General features: G+C 43.6%; 1 protein-coding gene across 1 annotated transcript; it reads left to right on the top strand.

Annotated features, from left to right (window-relative positions):
• Positions 1-6780: 6780 nt before the first annotated feature.
• LOC120910046 (gastrula zinc finger protein XlCGF57.1-like) lies at positions 6781-11443 on the top strand. The gene is made up of 4 exons (XM_040321898.1): positions 6781-6813; positions 6930-7018; positions 7136-7268; positions 8837-11443. Exons 1-4 carry the CDS (start codon positions 6783-6785, stop codon positions 10321-10323), a joined length of 1740 nt encoding a protein of 579 aa, XP_040177832.1. The 5' UTR covers positions 6781-6782; the 3' UTR covers positions 10324-11443.
• The last annotated feature ends 4356 nt before the right edge of the window (positions 11444-15799 follow it).

Genomic DNA, 15799 nt, shown 5'->3' with positions numbered 1-15799 from the left:
ATTTGAAAAAAAAAGGAAAACTGCACTACAAGTCACAGCACACAACATGGGAGTAAAACAGCTGACGCGTTTCGCACTATAAATTAGTGCTTAATCATAGCTTAGAGTGAGATCTCCAGGGACGGCTCACCTGTAGCCACAACCAGCACTCCCCGGCTCGGAAAGTGGAGGGAGGCGGAGGGGAGATCAGAGTGTCATCCTGACCAGAACTTGTCATCTGCCTCCTAAGGTAAAGAGGCCTCAGAGCACCACCTTCCCGTCCAACGGACAGGAAGGCTCTGAGGCCTCCTTAGGAGGCAGATGGCCGCCCCCTCCAAAATATTGAACACCAGCCGCCACTGGCCCCAATAGGTCAATCACGATATACGACCAGGACTCACTGTGCCCATGGCTCTGGGCCCACAAAACGCTAACTAACACAGTACGCTTAGGTCTGAAAAGTTCCACAATGCAGAGCCCAATCCGCAAAGGTCACATTCCTGGCTAACCCTGTAGGCCCAGTCTAGCGGGATCTGGTTATGACCTTCAAAGCTAATCAGTATTGGGGAGCTGTCAATCTGGATAGCTGCTATGTAAAGATGACACGGCGAGGAGTCTTGATTAAAGTCACAGAAGTTAGAAGGCAACCAAAAAGGTTTGTTTAGACTTTGCTTAGGAGAGCTGAAGAAAAGGCATGCAAACTTCTAGGACACTAGCAAAAACCGAGGCATGCTGAGCAGAGGTGGGGTTATACAAGTAACATAATAGGGGTTGATTTACTAAAACTGGAGAGTGCAAAATCTGGTGCAGCTCTGCATGGTAGCCAATCAGCTACTACCTTTAGCTTGTTCAGGTTTTGCCCAAAAAAACTAGAAGCTGATTGATTTCTATGCTGCGCCAGATTTTGCACTCTCCAGTTATGGTAAATCAGCTCCAATATGTGAAAAAAAGATGCAACAATGAGTAAGTTCTTGTCATTAACTGCCCAAAATCAAGCCACAAAAAGTCCAAATGTGGCCAAAGGGAACACTTTAAGCTCCTGCTCCTCTCAACTGAAGGAACCTGGGTAGCCCTGTAAATAGCCACAAAAAATAAAGAGAGGGTGCTCCTAAAATGTAGTTTTTAGTAATTGAATAAAGAACAAATATAATGCAGTCACCATAGGCATGTGCACAGGGTGTGCTGGATGTGCCTGGGCACACCCTAATCACCCCATGGGCATTTCATTATCGATTTTTGTGCCAGTTGGAAGATGGGAAAGATATCCATTGCACTGGCACTTCCATAAGAGAAGTGTTAACGTACTTGTCTTTTACTGTGCCGGACGTGTTTCTGAATGCCCATCGGGCTCCATCCACTGTCAAGCGAACAGCCAATAGCCTCCTTGACAACCGGTGAAAGGTGCGGAGGGGCAAGAGTAGTGGTGGCAAACATGCTGCCTGCCATACAAGGTACAGAGACAGGCCCTCTGCCTGTTTCTCTATGCCAACATAGATTCGGTCTTAATTACTATAGTTACATTATCTACGAGGAAATTTTTTTAAATATGTTGCACACTGTAACGGAATGGCCCGTGATACCCAGAGACTTTTGAAGGATGCGGGGTACTCCTGTGCCAGCTTCACCAATGACTCTTGGGTCTAGGGTCATCCTATGGGGCATAGGATGAATGAGAAATTATATCTCGGATTACATGAGATGGGACATTAATGATAATTCATGTATTGCAGGATATCTTGAAATATTACAAGTTGTTTATTCTGACCCCAACAGGTCAATAGGAGAGTGTCTCCTTCAATGTGGTGTTAATTGAGTCTGGCTCCTAAGATATTTCATTGTGCTATGCTAATTGACATTGTATGGTGTGAAAGTCTATTGATGATAGATGTGGAATGTGAATTAGCATGTCAATTACGTTCACTAAAAGAATGTAGATTGTGTAGCAGGTGAGAATAACTTATCGCAGAGTCAGAACGTCTGGGTAATAGTAATTAGTTCATGTAGATTATCTGAATGTCATTATCTAAAGGAATGTGTATTGAAGTTCCTTGTGTCATTTTGTGGGTGGAGTTGAGTCATTGTCCATATTTGGTTGCTAACTGTATAAGAAGAGCTGAGTTTACCATTAAAGTATTCATTCGTTTGGAACCAGAGAACAGAGCTTGTGTCTCGTTATTCTGGGAAAATCCATATGAATCGTGTCTGCTGGATTGTGGAGTGTCAGATAAGCTGTCTTGGGTTGGTGGAATGGAATATCGTAAACGGTGTTAACCCCTGACCGTTACACACACCAACAAAGCCGTTCCAATGTAGTTTTACTGTTCAAACAGCAGTCACATGACAACCACCAAGACAAAGACACAGGAACCAGGGAAGTTAACACGTTTCACACTGTCAATAGTGCTTCTTCAAAACATTATCTACGACTTGGAGATAATTTGTTTTTAATCTGGTGTAACCATAGCACCACTTTGTAAAAGTGGTGTTATCTGCCTCCCCTGCACAGAACTCCTACCATTGGCAAGTCAGAGGCTGTTCTCAATCCGTGTGTCCTCACCCGATTACCTGCTTGTTAATATGAAAAGACTCCCGCTCTCCAGAGAGGACCTCTGAAGTACTGTTATGGAAGGATGTACCAGTATGCAAAGGCGTGTGCACGGGGTGTGCCGGGTGTGCCAAGGCACACCCTAATCATTATGTGCAGCACAGATTTCCCTTACTGCCCTGGCTCCCCCCTCCTTCCCTCTGCAACCCTTCTGGCTTCCCTCCTCTCCTGCCGAATGTTGCTGCAGAGATGTTTTAGGACGAGTGAGGGAAGGGGCCGGCAAATATGTATTTATCAGCCCCTTCTTCCCTTTCTGAATGAACCTAATGAGTGATCGGTAGTGTGTATTTGAGCTTTGGAGTGCACACCCTAATGCGATAGGCTCCGAACGCCTATGCCAGTACGTTATCCAGAAACTTGTTGGTCAGGAAGGCCTCACACTCTGACCAGTTTTTGAGAGGATAGAAAGCCTCTTGACCAAAGACCAACACCAATAGTATTAACGTCTACCCATCTACTATCATTCACCCCTCTACGGTATATGTAACACCTCACCTCCCTTATCCAGAAAATACATTGACCCCTTCATCTCCAAGCTCTCATTGAATGTGACCTTCACCTCCTCCGACCTCTTTGTATGACCTATACATTAAAATATTAGTTCACCTTTACAGAAAATCTGTAAAGTTGACCTAACACCAAACACCCTCCCACCCAGTCCCCACTGTACTTACCTCTCATGTGAAGGTTCTGACAAATCACAATCCATCTGGTCCATCCTGGCAGCGCTGGATGAAGAGGAGAGAAAGGAGCAAGGATTTCAAATCCCCGGGCTGGAAGAACCCCTTTGCGAAAACCATGACAGCTCAGGATCACTGGAGGTAAGTACAGCGGGGACCAGGGGGATAGGGAGGTGATCCGGTGTTAGGTCACTTTTATAGATCCAGCGTTGTTCCCAAGGGATCCAACGCTTCTCAACAGCACAACCAATCCCATACCACCACCTTCATCTGGTGTCACCAGAAGGTGCCGGCTGTCTCTTCTGGGTTGTGCAGGGTCATGTGATGCCACATCATCGGGAAGGGAGGAGGCGGCCGAAAAAAACATGACTAGCAGCCAGGCTATCCAACGACATGAGTCAGGCACCATAGAATACCCCAAAACCTCCTGGGACCTGTGATTTGGGTATCCCAGGAGCCGGCGGGCACTGAACACGTAATTCTTGCGAGAAATTAGAAAGCTGCAGGGAGAGGGGTCCCAAAAAAATGTATTCTCCCCTCCAAAAAGAAAAAACTTCCAACTCGGTTAGAGGAAGGGGCAGAAGATGAATAATATAAAGTTGATAAGGAGACACCTTGAGGTGTCTACTTTCCAAAAACGGGTCATTTAAGGGGTGTTTGTATTGTTCTGACATTTTTATTCAATTAAAAAAACAAAAACAATAGTGATTATAGGAAAGCTCTATCAATATATAAAATTGGTTTGGGTACAGCGTCACGTGACTAATTGTCAGGGGGTAAAATTCCGGTTAAATTTAATATTCGACTTCAATTTGTGTTTTTAATTATTACAATTTGCTAAATTCTTAATAATTTAATAAATAATTTTTTTATATGTTACATTGTTTTTTATTTTCCCAGAGTGTAATAGACAAAAGAACGAAGAATGTGTTAGGCTACAGATTTTATATTCTCTACAACAGGCGATTCTATGTATTGTCAATGGAACGCAGAGAAAGGAAATGATCTGAGGTAAAAACAGGAAGTAATGAAAAAACAGACAGGAAGTTCCGGGTGAAAGGTGAGTCGGGAGGAAGTAGAAAGGAGACATTACTGAGACTGGCAGCAGAGGAGGTAATAAGATATTTTATGTGTATATACTGTATAGCAATGTTTATATTGTAATAGACCAGATACATCCTAAATATAGAGCCATTTATCCAACTGTCAATCCAGAGCCTCTGATTTATAGACCAGATACATCCTAAATATAGAGCCATTTATCCAACTGTCCATCCAGAGCCTCTGGTTTATAGACCAGATACATCCTGAGCCTCTGGTTTATAAAACAGATACATCCTAAATATAGAGCCATGTATCCAACTTTCCATCCAGAGCCTCTGGTTTATAGATCAGATTCATCCTAAATATATAACTATGTATCCAACTGTCCATCCAGAGCCTCTGGTTTATAGACCAGATACATCCTAAATATAGAGCCATTTATCCAACTGTCCATCCAGAGCCTCTGGTTTATAGACTGGATACATCCTAAATATAGAACCATTTATCCAACTGTCCATCCAGAGCCTCTGGTTTATAGAATAGATACATCCTAAATATAGAGCCATTTATCCAACTGTCAATCCAGAGCCTCTGGTTTATAGACCAGATACATCCTAAATATAGAGCCATTTATCCAAATGTCCATCCAGAGCCTCTGGTTTATAGACCAGATACATCCTAAATATAGAACCATTTATCCAACTGTCCATCCAGAGCCTCTGGTTTATAGAATAGATACATCCTAAATATAGAGCCTACTATGCAATTGTATATTCAGAGCCGTATTATCTGAGGAAATGTCCTTTTTACTGATACCTTAAATTATCATTTACCCCTTGTGGTGCTGCGAAAAGGGGAGCCCCACTGCAAGGGTTTTTTGTTTTCCTGGAAGTTCAGCTTTATTAGTTAATGTTACCACTATTAAAACATCGAACGTTATGAAGACTTATGCTTCAGATAATTCTCAATGTATTATTTATCCACAGAAAGGAGGGTGCAGAACAGATCCAATGGCCACATCAATGAGGATGGGTAAAGACCAAAGTCACATGACTGAGAGGATATTAAACCTCACCCTGGAGATCATCTACCTGCTGACCGGAGAGGTGAGGAGGATTCTGGGAGGTCACATGACATCACTCTTATCTCTATTAATAAAACACAGACCTGACCGGAGAGGTGAGGAGGATTCTGGGAGGTCGCATGACATGGCTCTTATCTCTATTAATAAAACACAGACCTGACCGGAGAGGTGAGGAGGATTCTGGGAGGTCGCATGACATGGCTCTTATCTCTATTAATAAAACACAGACCTGACCGGAGAGGTGAGGAGGATTCTGGGAGGTCACATGACATCACTCTTATCTCTAATAATAAAACACAGACCTGACCGGAGAGGTGAGGAGGATTCTGGGAGGTCACATGACATCACTCTTATCTCTATTAATAAAACAGACCTGACCGGAGAGGTGAGGAGGATTCTGGGAGGTCACATGACATTACTCTTATCTCTATTAATAAAACACAGAGCTGATCGGAGAGGTGAGGGGGATTCTGGGAGATCACATGACATCACTCTTATTTTTGTAACTAAACCCAAAACCACATCTATGCATTAAAGAGGAAGTAAACCTTGATGGGTGTTACTTTCTCTTTGTTTCCCTGCAAAGGTAAAGCATAATGGGCTACTATGCATTTCATAGTAGCCCATTATGTGTCACTTACCTGCAGGAGAAGCCTGCGATGTCCCTGATTTCCTCGCTAGTAGTGAGCGTCCATCTTCACCCCTCTTCTTCCAGGGGCCGCAAACTCCGGTTCTGTGACTGTCCGGAGTCACGTGACGTCACTCCCGTGCATGCACGTGTGTGCCGCCACTCGCGATTTCATCACTTACACTCAGTGCGCCTGCGTGCCGCTATCTACAGCGCATGCGCCATAGACATCGGTGACTTTCTTTTGCAAATATCTCCTAAACCATGCAGGTTTAGGGGATATTTGTTGCACTTACAGGTAAGCCTTAATCTAGGCTTACCTGTAGGTTAAAGTGGTCTGTAAGGGTTTACAACAATTTTAAGGAGGATTCTTGGAAGTCTGTAGCAATAATTGTTACTTTTTCTCTCTCAGGATTGTAAAGTTATGAAGAAAATATCTGGTGATCCGTTAACACCCAGCAAATGTCTTCATGGAACATCACACATCACAGTGCCTCCACCTCACTGCCTGACAACAGAGGTTAGCAATGCCAAGAAGATTCTAGAAGTCATCAACAAGATCACTGAGCTGCTGACAGGAGAGGTGAGCGGTGCCGGGAATTCTGGGACATTATCCAGTAACAGACAAGGGATGTGTCTGGATGGTGACTGTATCATTGTGTGTGTCAGGTTACTATAAGGTGTCAGGATGTCACTGTCTATTTCTCCATGGAGGAGTGGGAGTATTTAGAAGGACACAATGATCTCTACAAGGACTTCATGATGGACAATCAGCCGCCCCTCACATCACCGGGTAAGAGGAGACTTTATTGTAAAGGAGAGAGCAGTACGGAGGGTTCACCTAGATCCCCCATCATCTGATCAACACATAGAAACAATGTATTCAGTCAGTGTGTGTGTTTCCTACAGATGGATCCAGTAATGGGAACCCACCAGAGAGATGTCCTCATCCTCTGTATTCCACACCGGAAGGTCACACCACCCCTCACTGTCATCAGGTAGGTATAACTGGAGGACGAGGCTCATAAATCATTTAAAGGATGAGATGACTGTCTTTTATGTAAATCTCTATTGTTGCTTTTTGAAAATGTATTATATCATTTTTGGGGGTTTAGGGTGTGAAACAAAAAGACATTAAAGAGGAAGAAGAGACATTGGTGAAGGGAGCTCAGAAGTCTATGAAAAAGGCTGAAAGGAAAAAGAAAAAGAAAAGTAAACAGGAGGAATCTTCTCTACATATGGACATAAGTAAGTCATAAACCTTAGGGGCAAGCTTCGCTCTTAGAAAATCTGTTGGCCCAAAGTAAGGCCAAAAACCCCATATAAAGCTTGGCTCAATTTTCCAACAGATAAATTTATTGATTCCCGATAAAAAAAAAAAGAAAATCAGAAAAATAAAAAATCCGAATTTTCACAGCTCTTACAGGAAATAATCCTCTCTGTATTAGGTTCCACTTTCCTTCAATCACACACAGTCTGTGCTGCCCTTGTTTAACACGGGAAAACTTCACATCCTTTACTTTGACAAAGATAGATAACCCTTAAGTACTGACAATGTAAAAACATCATCAATATACCTACCCCACTACCCAGTGTCCACAACAATTGTATAATATACAAACTTCCAATTATCATCAGAAAAAAGTATTCTTTATGTTTACCTCAATGGTCTGGATGTGGTATGTAAATTCCATCTTCATTCTGCAGTGTTACATTGTTACGAACAGATAACGTTGAGACACTGTACACCATATGAAAGGTCTATCTCCATTCCTCAATATAATGTCATGTTCCCAACAAATGAGGAGGAGATACTGTACACCATATGAAAGGTCTATCTCCATTCCTCAATATAACGTCATGTTCCCAACAAATGAGGAGGAGATACTGTACACCATATGAAAGATCCATCTCCATTCCTCAATATAACGTCATCTTCCCAACAAATGACGAGGAGACGTCATTCTGTGACGAAACGTACGTTGGGAGGTTGATGTGCTGACGTCATTGCGGTGTACCTTGTGAGCGGACGGGTGTCTGCAAGCCAGCCGGTAAATCTTTTATGGATGTTTTTTATCTTCGCTTCTTGTAAGTGCAATCTATTATTTGTAATAAATCCTAAATGTTCCCAACAAATGAGGAGGAGATACTGTACACCATATGAAAGGTCCATCTCCATTCCTCAATATAACGTCATGTTCCCAACAAATGAGGAGGAGATACTGTACACCATATGAAAGGTCCATCTCCATTCCTCAATATAATGTCATGTTCCCAACAAATGAGGAGGAGATACTGTACACAATATGAAAGGTCCACCTCCATTCCTCAATATAACGTCATGTTCCCAACAAATGAGGAGGAGACACTGTACACCATATGAAAGGTCCATCTCCATTCCCCAATATAATGTCATGTTTCCAACAAATGCGTTCAGTAAGGAAAACAATTGAGGAGACTTAGAGGATGACCATAACAACATCATCGATGTATCTACTCCACAGCTAAATGTTCCATATAAAGGGTCCATCTCCGTTCCTCAATATAACGTCATGTTCCCAACAAATGAGGAGGAGCTTCTGTACACCATATGAAAGGTCCCATCTCCATTCCTCAATATAATTGTAATGAATCTGCAGTAATGTTTCATGCCCTGTCTGTTCCCAAGAAATGAGGTGGAGATGTTGTACACCATATGGTCCATCTCTGTTCTACAGTATGTTTCTTAGACCTGAGGTGCCAACATACAGTATATGACTCCTAAATGTAGGAAAAAAAATATTTTTAACATGTTTTTATAAATTACTTTTCAACAGATGACCTCTCTGCACAGAACAGGAATACCTCTGAAGGACTTACTTTACCTCCGAGTTATACTGTAGAAGATAATGGCCTCACAGAGCCTTCTCCAGAAGTAAATCCCATTACTGATAATAGACATCAAAGACCTCACCATTTAGATCAGTCAATAGATGTCTCTAATCCCGAGGAATCCTCTGACCAATCACAAACTATTCCTCCAGAAATACAGCTAGAGACTCCTAGAAATGTTAGGTCAAGAGGTCCATCTAATTCCAAGACATCCATAAGTAATGAAGGAGTTCACACAGAAGAGCGTTCGTTGTCCTGTTCAGTGTGCGGGAAATCTTTCACTAAAAACAAAGACCTTCTTATACACCAGAGGAGTCACAAAAGCGAGCGTCCTTTCTCGTGCTCGGAGTGCAGTAGAAGTTTCACTGAGAAAAGATACCTTATTAGACACCAGAAAAGTCACAAGAGTGAAAGTCCATTCTCATGCTCAGAATGCGGTAAAAGCTTCACTGAGAAAAGATACCTTGTTAGACACCAGAGGCGTCACAAGGGTGAGCGTCCTTTCACATGTGGACAGTGCGGGAAATGTTTCACCGATAAAAAAAATCTTCACGGACACGAGAGAAGTCACACGGGTGAGCGCCCCTTTTCCTGTTCGGTGTGCGGGAAGTGTTTCGCTTTGAAAAGCAACCTTCTTAGACACCAGAGACATCACACGGGTGAGCGTCCTTTTTCATGCTCAGAGTGTGGGAAAAGCTTTACTCAGAAAACTGGCCTTGATAGACACGAGAGAAGTCACACCGGTGAGCGTCCTTTTTCGTGTTCCACGTGCGGGAAGCGTTTCGCTCAGAAAGGAAACCTCCTGTTGCATGAGAGGAAACACACGGGCGAGCGTCCATATCCATGTTCAATGTGCGGGAAGAGTTTCGCTGATAAAGGAGGCCTTTTTCTACACCAGAAAAATCACACTGGTGACCTTCCTTATTCATGTTCCGAGTGCGGCAAATGTTTCCTTCACAAAGGTGGACTTGTAGCGCACCAGAGAATTCATACAGGTGAGCGTCCTTTCCCGTGTCCAGAGTGCGGGAAACGCTTTAGCCAAAAAGGGAATCTTACTAAGCACCTGAGAAGTCACACGGGCGAGCGTCCGTTTCCATGTTCGGAGTGCGGGAATTCTTTCACTGTCAAAGGAGATCTTATTAACCACCAGAGAAGTCACACGGGCGAGCGTCCTTATCCGTGCTCAGTGTGCGGGAAACGTTTCATTCTGAAAAAGACACTTCTTACACACCAGAGGAGTCACACAGGTGAGCGTCCTTATTCGTGTTCGGTGTGCGGGAAATGTTTCATTCACAAAGTAAACCTCGTTGAGCACCATAGACGTCACACGGGTGAGCGTCCTTATTCATGTTCGGAGTGCGGGAAAAGTTTCATTCAAAGAGCTGGGCTTGTTATACACCAGAAAAGTCACACTGGTAAGCGTCCTCATTAGTAATGTACATACCAGGGTTAGATTTGCGGGAGCTCACAAGATTCGAACACCGAGACATAGGCCTCAGATTCTCCAAGGGAGGGAGGTGGATAGGAATATCAACTTTAGGTGAAATATTGAAAGCTCTTGAGACGTGACGACCTGTAATGGAAAATTCCCCCTCGCCGTCCGAAGGCGGCTTGGTTTCAGGAACCTGGTACTGGCAATCTTCTCATTTTGGGTTGGGTAAGAAAACCCCCTGATCATACCGAACATCACATCAATCATTGCTTAGAATTTCTGTAACAACATCCTCTGATGTCGTCCTCTGGTCATCCTCTGAAGGTCTTCTCTGGTCATTGGGTTATGACTAAGGCCTTATAGTCTGAAACACGTCAACTGTTCTCATTTGCGTTTGTTCACTGTGGCTTGTTAATAAAAACAAAGATTTTTTAAAGAGCAACAACCAGAGGGCGGATCATCTATTCCCCATCCTCTAAAGGTCTCCTCTAGTCATCCTCTGAAGGTCTTCTCTGGTCATCCTCTGAAGGTCTTCTCTGGTCATCCTCTGAAGGTCTTCTCTGGTCATCCTCTGAAGGTCTTCTCTGGTCATCCTCTGAAGGTCTTCTCTGGTCATCCTCTGTAGGTCTTCTCTGGTCATCCTCTAAAGGTCGTCTCTGGTCATCCTCTGAAGGTCTTCTCTGGTCATCCTCTGAAGGTCTTCTCTGGCCATCCTCTGAACGTCTTCTCTGGCCATTCTCTGATGGTCTCTTCTACCCTTTATACACTATATTACCAAAAGTATTGGCACGCCTGCCTTTACATGCACATGAACTTTAATGGCATCCTAGTGGTTCTCCTCCCTCCTACCTATCTCAGCGCACTTTCAGTGGCACTTACAACTTTGTCTCCTCCGCTCCTCTTCCTTTTTCTGTTGGGGTACCCCAAGGCACCGTCCTTGGGCCCCTCCTATTCTCACTCTATACCTCTTCCCTAGACCAGTTGATAACCTCTCATGGCTTCCAATACCACCTCTATGCCGACGACACACAGATATAGCTCTCCTTTTCTCAACTCACCCCCTCGATCTCCTCACGGATCTCAAACTTACTGAATGACATATCAGTATGGATGTCACACCACTTCCTAAAACTCAAACTTTCTAAAACTGAGCTTGTTATATTTCCTCCCTCCCCCCCCCCCCCCCCCATGACTTCACCATTATTATCAACAACACAACCATTGGTTTTCTTGCCGGCCGAGTGTACACGCGTACGATTCAAAAGAACCGCCGTAGTCGATGACACAGTGACGTCATTGACTAAGACGAGCTTGCGCTCGTCACATTCGATGCCATCGCCGCCATCTTGCTTCGCCCTACCTTTGCCTTGGAAGCTACCACGCATGCATCAAAGTCATTTCGAGCTCAGGTTTCTCGGGAATCACGGCGAGAAAATAGAGAGCAGGTTCTCAATTTTTCTCGTCTAGATTCTGGGCAGTTTTCTCAATGAGAAACCTCAAAGCCTCGTACACACGCACAGTTTACTCTGCAAGAAAGCTCGGCCAGCAGTTTTCTTGCTGTTTCTGGCCGAGAAAACCGAGCGTGGGAATGTTTGACCATTCTTCCAGAAGCGCATTTGTGAGGTCAGGCAACTGATGTTGGATGAGAAGGCCTGGCTAGCAGTCTCCACTCTAATTTATCTCAACGGTATTCTATCGGGTTGAGGTCAGATCTCTTTGAAGGTCAGTCAAGTTCCTCCACCCCAAACTCGCTCATTCATGTCTTTATGGACCTTGTTTTGTGCACTGGTCCAAATCATTTGGTGGAGGGAGGATTATGGTGTGGGGTTGTTTTTCAGGAGTTGGGCTTGTCTCCTTCGTTCCAGTGAAGTTAAGGAGTCAGCATACCAAGACATTTTGGACAGTGATCTTTTGATTATGTAATTTTCTTTTATTGCAAAAAAGTGAAATTTTGGACAATTTCATGCTCCCAACTTTGTGGGAACAGTTTGGGGATGGCCCCTTCCTGTTCCAGCATGACTGCGCACCAGACCCTATAGAACACCTTTGGGATTAATCAAGCCTCATAAACACGATTGGATTTCCATCGGACAAATCCGTGGAATTTTGTGCGAAGGGTGTTGACCGTGAACTTGGTATACATACAGACGGCAGAACTTTTTCAGCCAACATACACAAAACTATGTGTTTTTTCAGCTCTTTAGCGCCACCCTTTGGGCAACTTCTGCTACTGTTGTGCTATGGTTAGCATTGGTTCAGAGCATGCGTGTTTGTTACTTTGGATTTTTTTCCGACGGACTTGTGTACAAACAATTCGGATAATTCGACATCACACATTTGTTTTCGGACAGTTTTAAAGCATGCTATAAAACATTTGTTGTTGGAAAATCCGACAACAATTGTCCGATGGAGTATACAAATGGTCGGATTATCCGACAAAACCCTGCCATCACACATTTGTTGTCGGAAAATCCGATCGTGTGTACGAGGCTTTAGAGCGCAGACTGACCTCACAAATGCTCTTCTGGAAGAATGGTCAAACATTCCCATAGATACACTCCTAAACCTTGTGGACGGCCTTCCCAGAAGAGTTGAAGCTGTTATAGGTACAAAGGGCGGGGCCAACTCAATATTGAACCCTACGGACTAAGATTGGGATGCCATTAAAGTTCATGGGCCAAATTCAGAAAGATCAGCAGATCTTCTGCTGGCGTAACGTAACTCATTTACGTTACGCCGCCACAAATTTTTCAGGCAAGTGCTGTATTCACAAAGCACTTGCCTGTAAAGTTGCGGCGGCGTAGCGTAAATCCACTCGGCGGAATTCAAATTTGGCGGGTAGGGGGCGTGTATCATTTAAATGACGCGCGTCCCCGCGCCGAACAAACTGCGCATGCGCTGGCCGCGAATGAATCCCAGTGCGCATGCTCCAAATGATGTCGGCAAATCATCATGCTTTCGTCGTGAACGTAAATTCCGTCCAGCCGTATTCGCTAACGACTTACGCAAACTACGTAAAAATTTCAAAACTCAGCGCGGGAACGACGGCCATAATTAACATTAGCTACCCCTCATATAGCAGGGGTAACTATACGCCGGAAAAAGCCGAACGCAAACAACGTAAAAAAAAAGCGCCGGCCGGTCGTTCGTTTCTGAATCGGCGTAAATCCGCATTTGCATATTCCTCACGTAATAATACCGAAGCGCCACCTAGCGGCCGGCCTGGAATTGCAGCCTAAGATCCGACGGTGTAAGTCACTTACACCTGTCGGATCTTAGGGATATCTATGCGTAACCTGATTCTATGAATCAGGCGCATAGATACGACGGCCGGACTCAGAGATACGACGGCGTATCAGGAGATACGCCGTCGTATCTCGTTTCTGAATCCGGCCCCGTGTGTGTGTAAAGGCAGGCGTCGCAATACTTTTGGTAATATAGTGTATGTTAACAGGGATTACGTTATAGTAATATGGTCCTCTAAACAAACAGTGCTGACACGATCCCACACTCATATATGACTCCATAGAACAAATACATGGGAATGCATAGACAACTCTTTATATAGGGTCCTCTTAGTTGTTGTACGTCATTGTTACTTGTTGGTCCATCAATGTACTGTATATTTATTAATAGTTTTGATATATTTATTACTTTTACAAGATTTAATTTAAATTCAAGCTTCGTGGTATTGTGTGATAATTGTTCATTCAAATTCTGCAAAATTGTGTAAAATAAACAATAAAACTCGACCCTTTACAACATTCTAGTCAATTTTTTTTTCTTTTTACAAATGACCAAAATTCTTAGATTGGTGATTGGTTTTTGCGCAGGTTAATCCATTTAGGTTTTTTATATTGAGACGTAGAGTCCAGAAGGTTCAGACACATTTGTGGAAACTGATGATGTTCTAGGACAGCCTTTCTCAATCTTTTCAACAAAGAGGAACCCCTGCTAAAAATGAATACAACTTATGATAAATCAGTGTGATGGTCAGTGGGAAGAATGCTCCTTACACGTATGGTCATTGGGAAGAATTACCCCTTTGCAGATAGCTAAACAAACAATGGTGTCAATAGGAACTTATCTGAGAGACAGAAATTGCTCATTCCTCAAGGAACCTGTAGGAACCTTTGGAGGAACCCAATGGTTCCATTGAATCCTGGTTGAGGAAGAATGTTTCTTACACTTGTGGTCATTGGGAAGAAGTCCCCCCTTACAAATAGCCAAGGAGATCAATGGTGTCAGTGGGAACTTATCTGAGAGTCAGAAATTGCTCATTCCTCAAGAAACCCGTAGGAACCTCTGGAGGAACCCCTTGCAACCTTTGGATAAACCCAATGGTGCCATTGAATCCTGGTTGAGGAAGAATATTTCTTACACTTGTGGTCATTGGGAGGAAGTCTACCCTTACAAATAGCCAAGAAGATCAATGGTGTCAGTGGGAACTTATCTGAGAGGCAGAAATTGCTCATTCCTCAAGGAACCTGTAGGAACCTTTGGAGGAACCCAATGGTTCCATTGAATCCTGGTTGAGGAAGAATGTTTCTTACACTTGTGGTCATTGGGAAGAAGTCCCCCCTTACAAATAGCCAAGGAGATCAATGGTGTCAGTGGGAACTTATCTGAGAGTCAGAAATTGCTCATTCCTCAAGAAACCCGTAGGAACCTCTGGAGGAACCCCTTGCAACCTTTGGAGAAACCCAATGGTGCCATTGAATCCTGGTTGAGGAAGAATATTTCTTACACTTGTGGTCATTGGGAGGAAGTCTACCCTTACAAATAGCCAAGAAGATCAATGGTGTCAGTGGGAACTTATCTGAGAGGCAGAAATTGCTCATTCCTCTCCTGTACATGCCGCTCACTGTCATACCCTCCACACTCTTCTCCTGTACATACAGCCCACTATCCTACCCTCCACACTCCTCTCCTGTACATACTGCCCACTCTCATGCCCTCCGCACTCCACTCCTGTACATTTTTGCTTGGAGAAAGGGTTATAGAATATAGTTTTTTTAACATAATGTTCTGTTTTAATTTTCGTTTTTGTAATTTCACCTATTTATGAACACAGTCAAGTTCTTTTCATAAAATTTTTACATGTTTGTTTAGATTTCACCTCAGGTGTTTTATAGACAAAATAAATCGAAGAACATCAAGAAGCAGCTGTCAAAGTACGGAAAAACAACATAAGCTGCAGATTTTACTGTCTCAAGCAGGAGGTGATCTACGTAATCGTATTGTCAGTGGAACGCAGAGACAGGAAGTGATATTGCGTAGAAAGAGGAAGTGATGTAACAAACAGACAGGAAGTTCCTGGTGAAAGGTGAGTCAGGAGGAAGTTGATGGGAGACATTGCTGGAACTGGCAGCAGAAGAGGTAATAAGATATTATTTTATATTTACACCCAGTAACCCCCCCGGTCATGTCCGTCCTCTTCCTCCATAGTCACTGTGACGTATTTTATCTCCAGCAG

Source organism: Rana temporaria, chromosome 8, assembly GCF_905171775.1.
Source record: "Rana temporaria chromosome 8, aRanTem1.1, whole genome shotgun sequence".
Classification (NCBI taxonomy): Eukaryota; Metazoa; Chordata; class Amphibia; order Anura; family Ranidae; genus Rana; species Rana temporaria.
The sequence above is the reverse complement of the archived record's forward strand: the minus strand, read 5'-3'. Positions and strand labels throughout refer to the sequence as shown.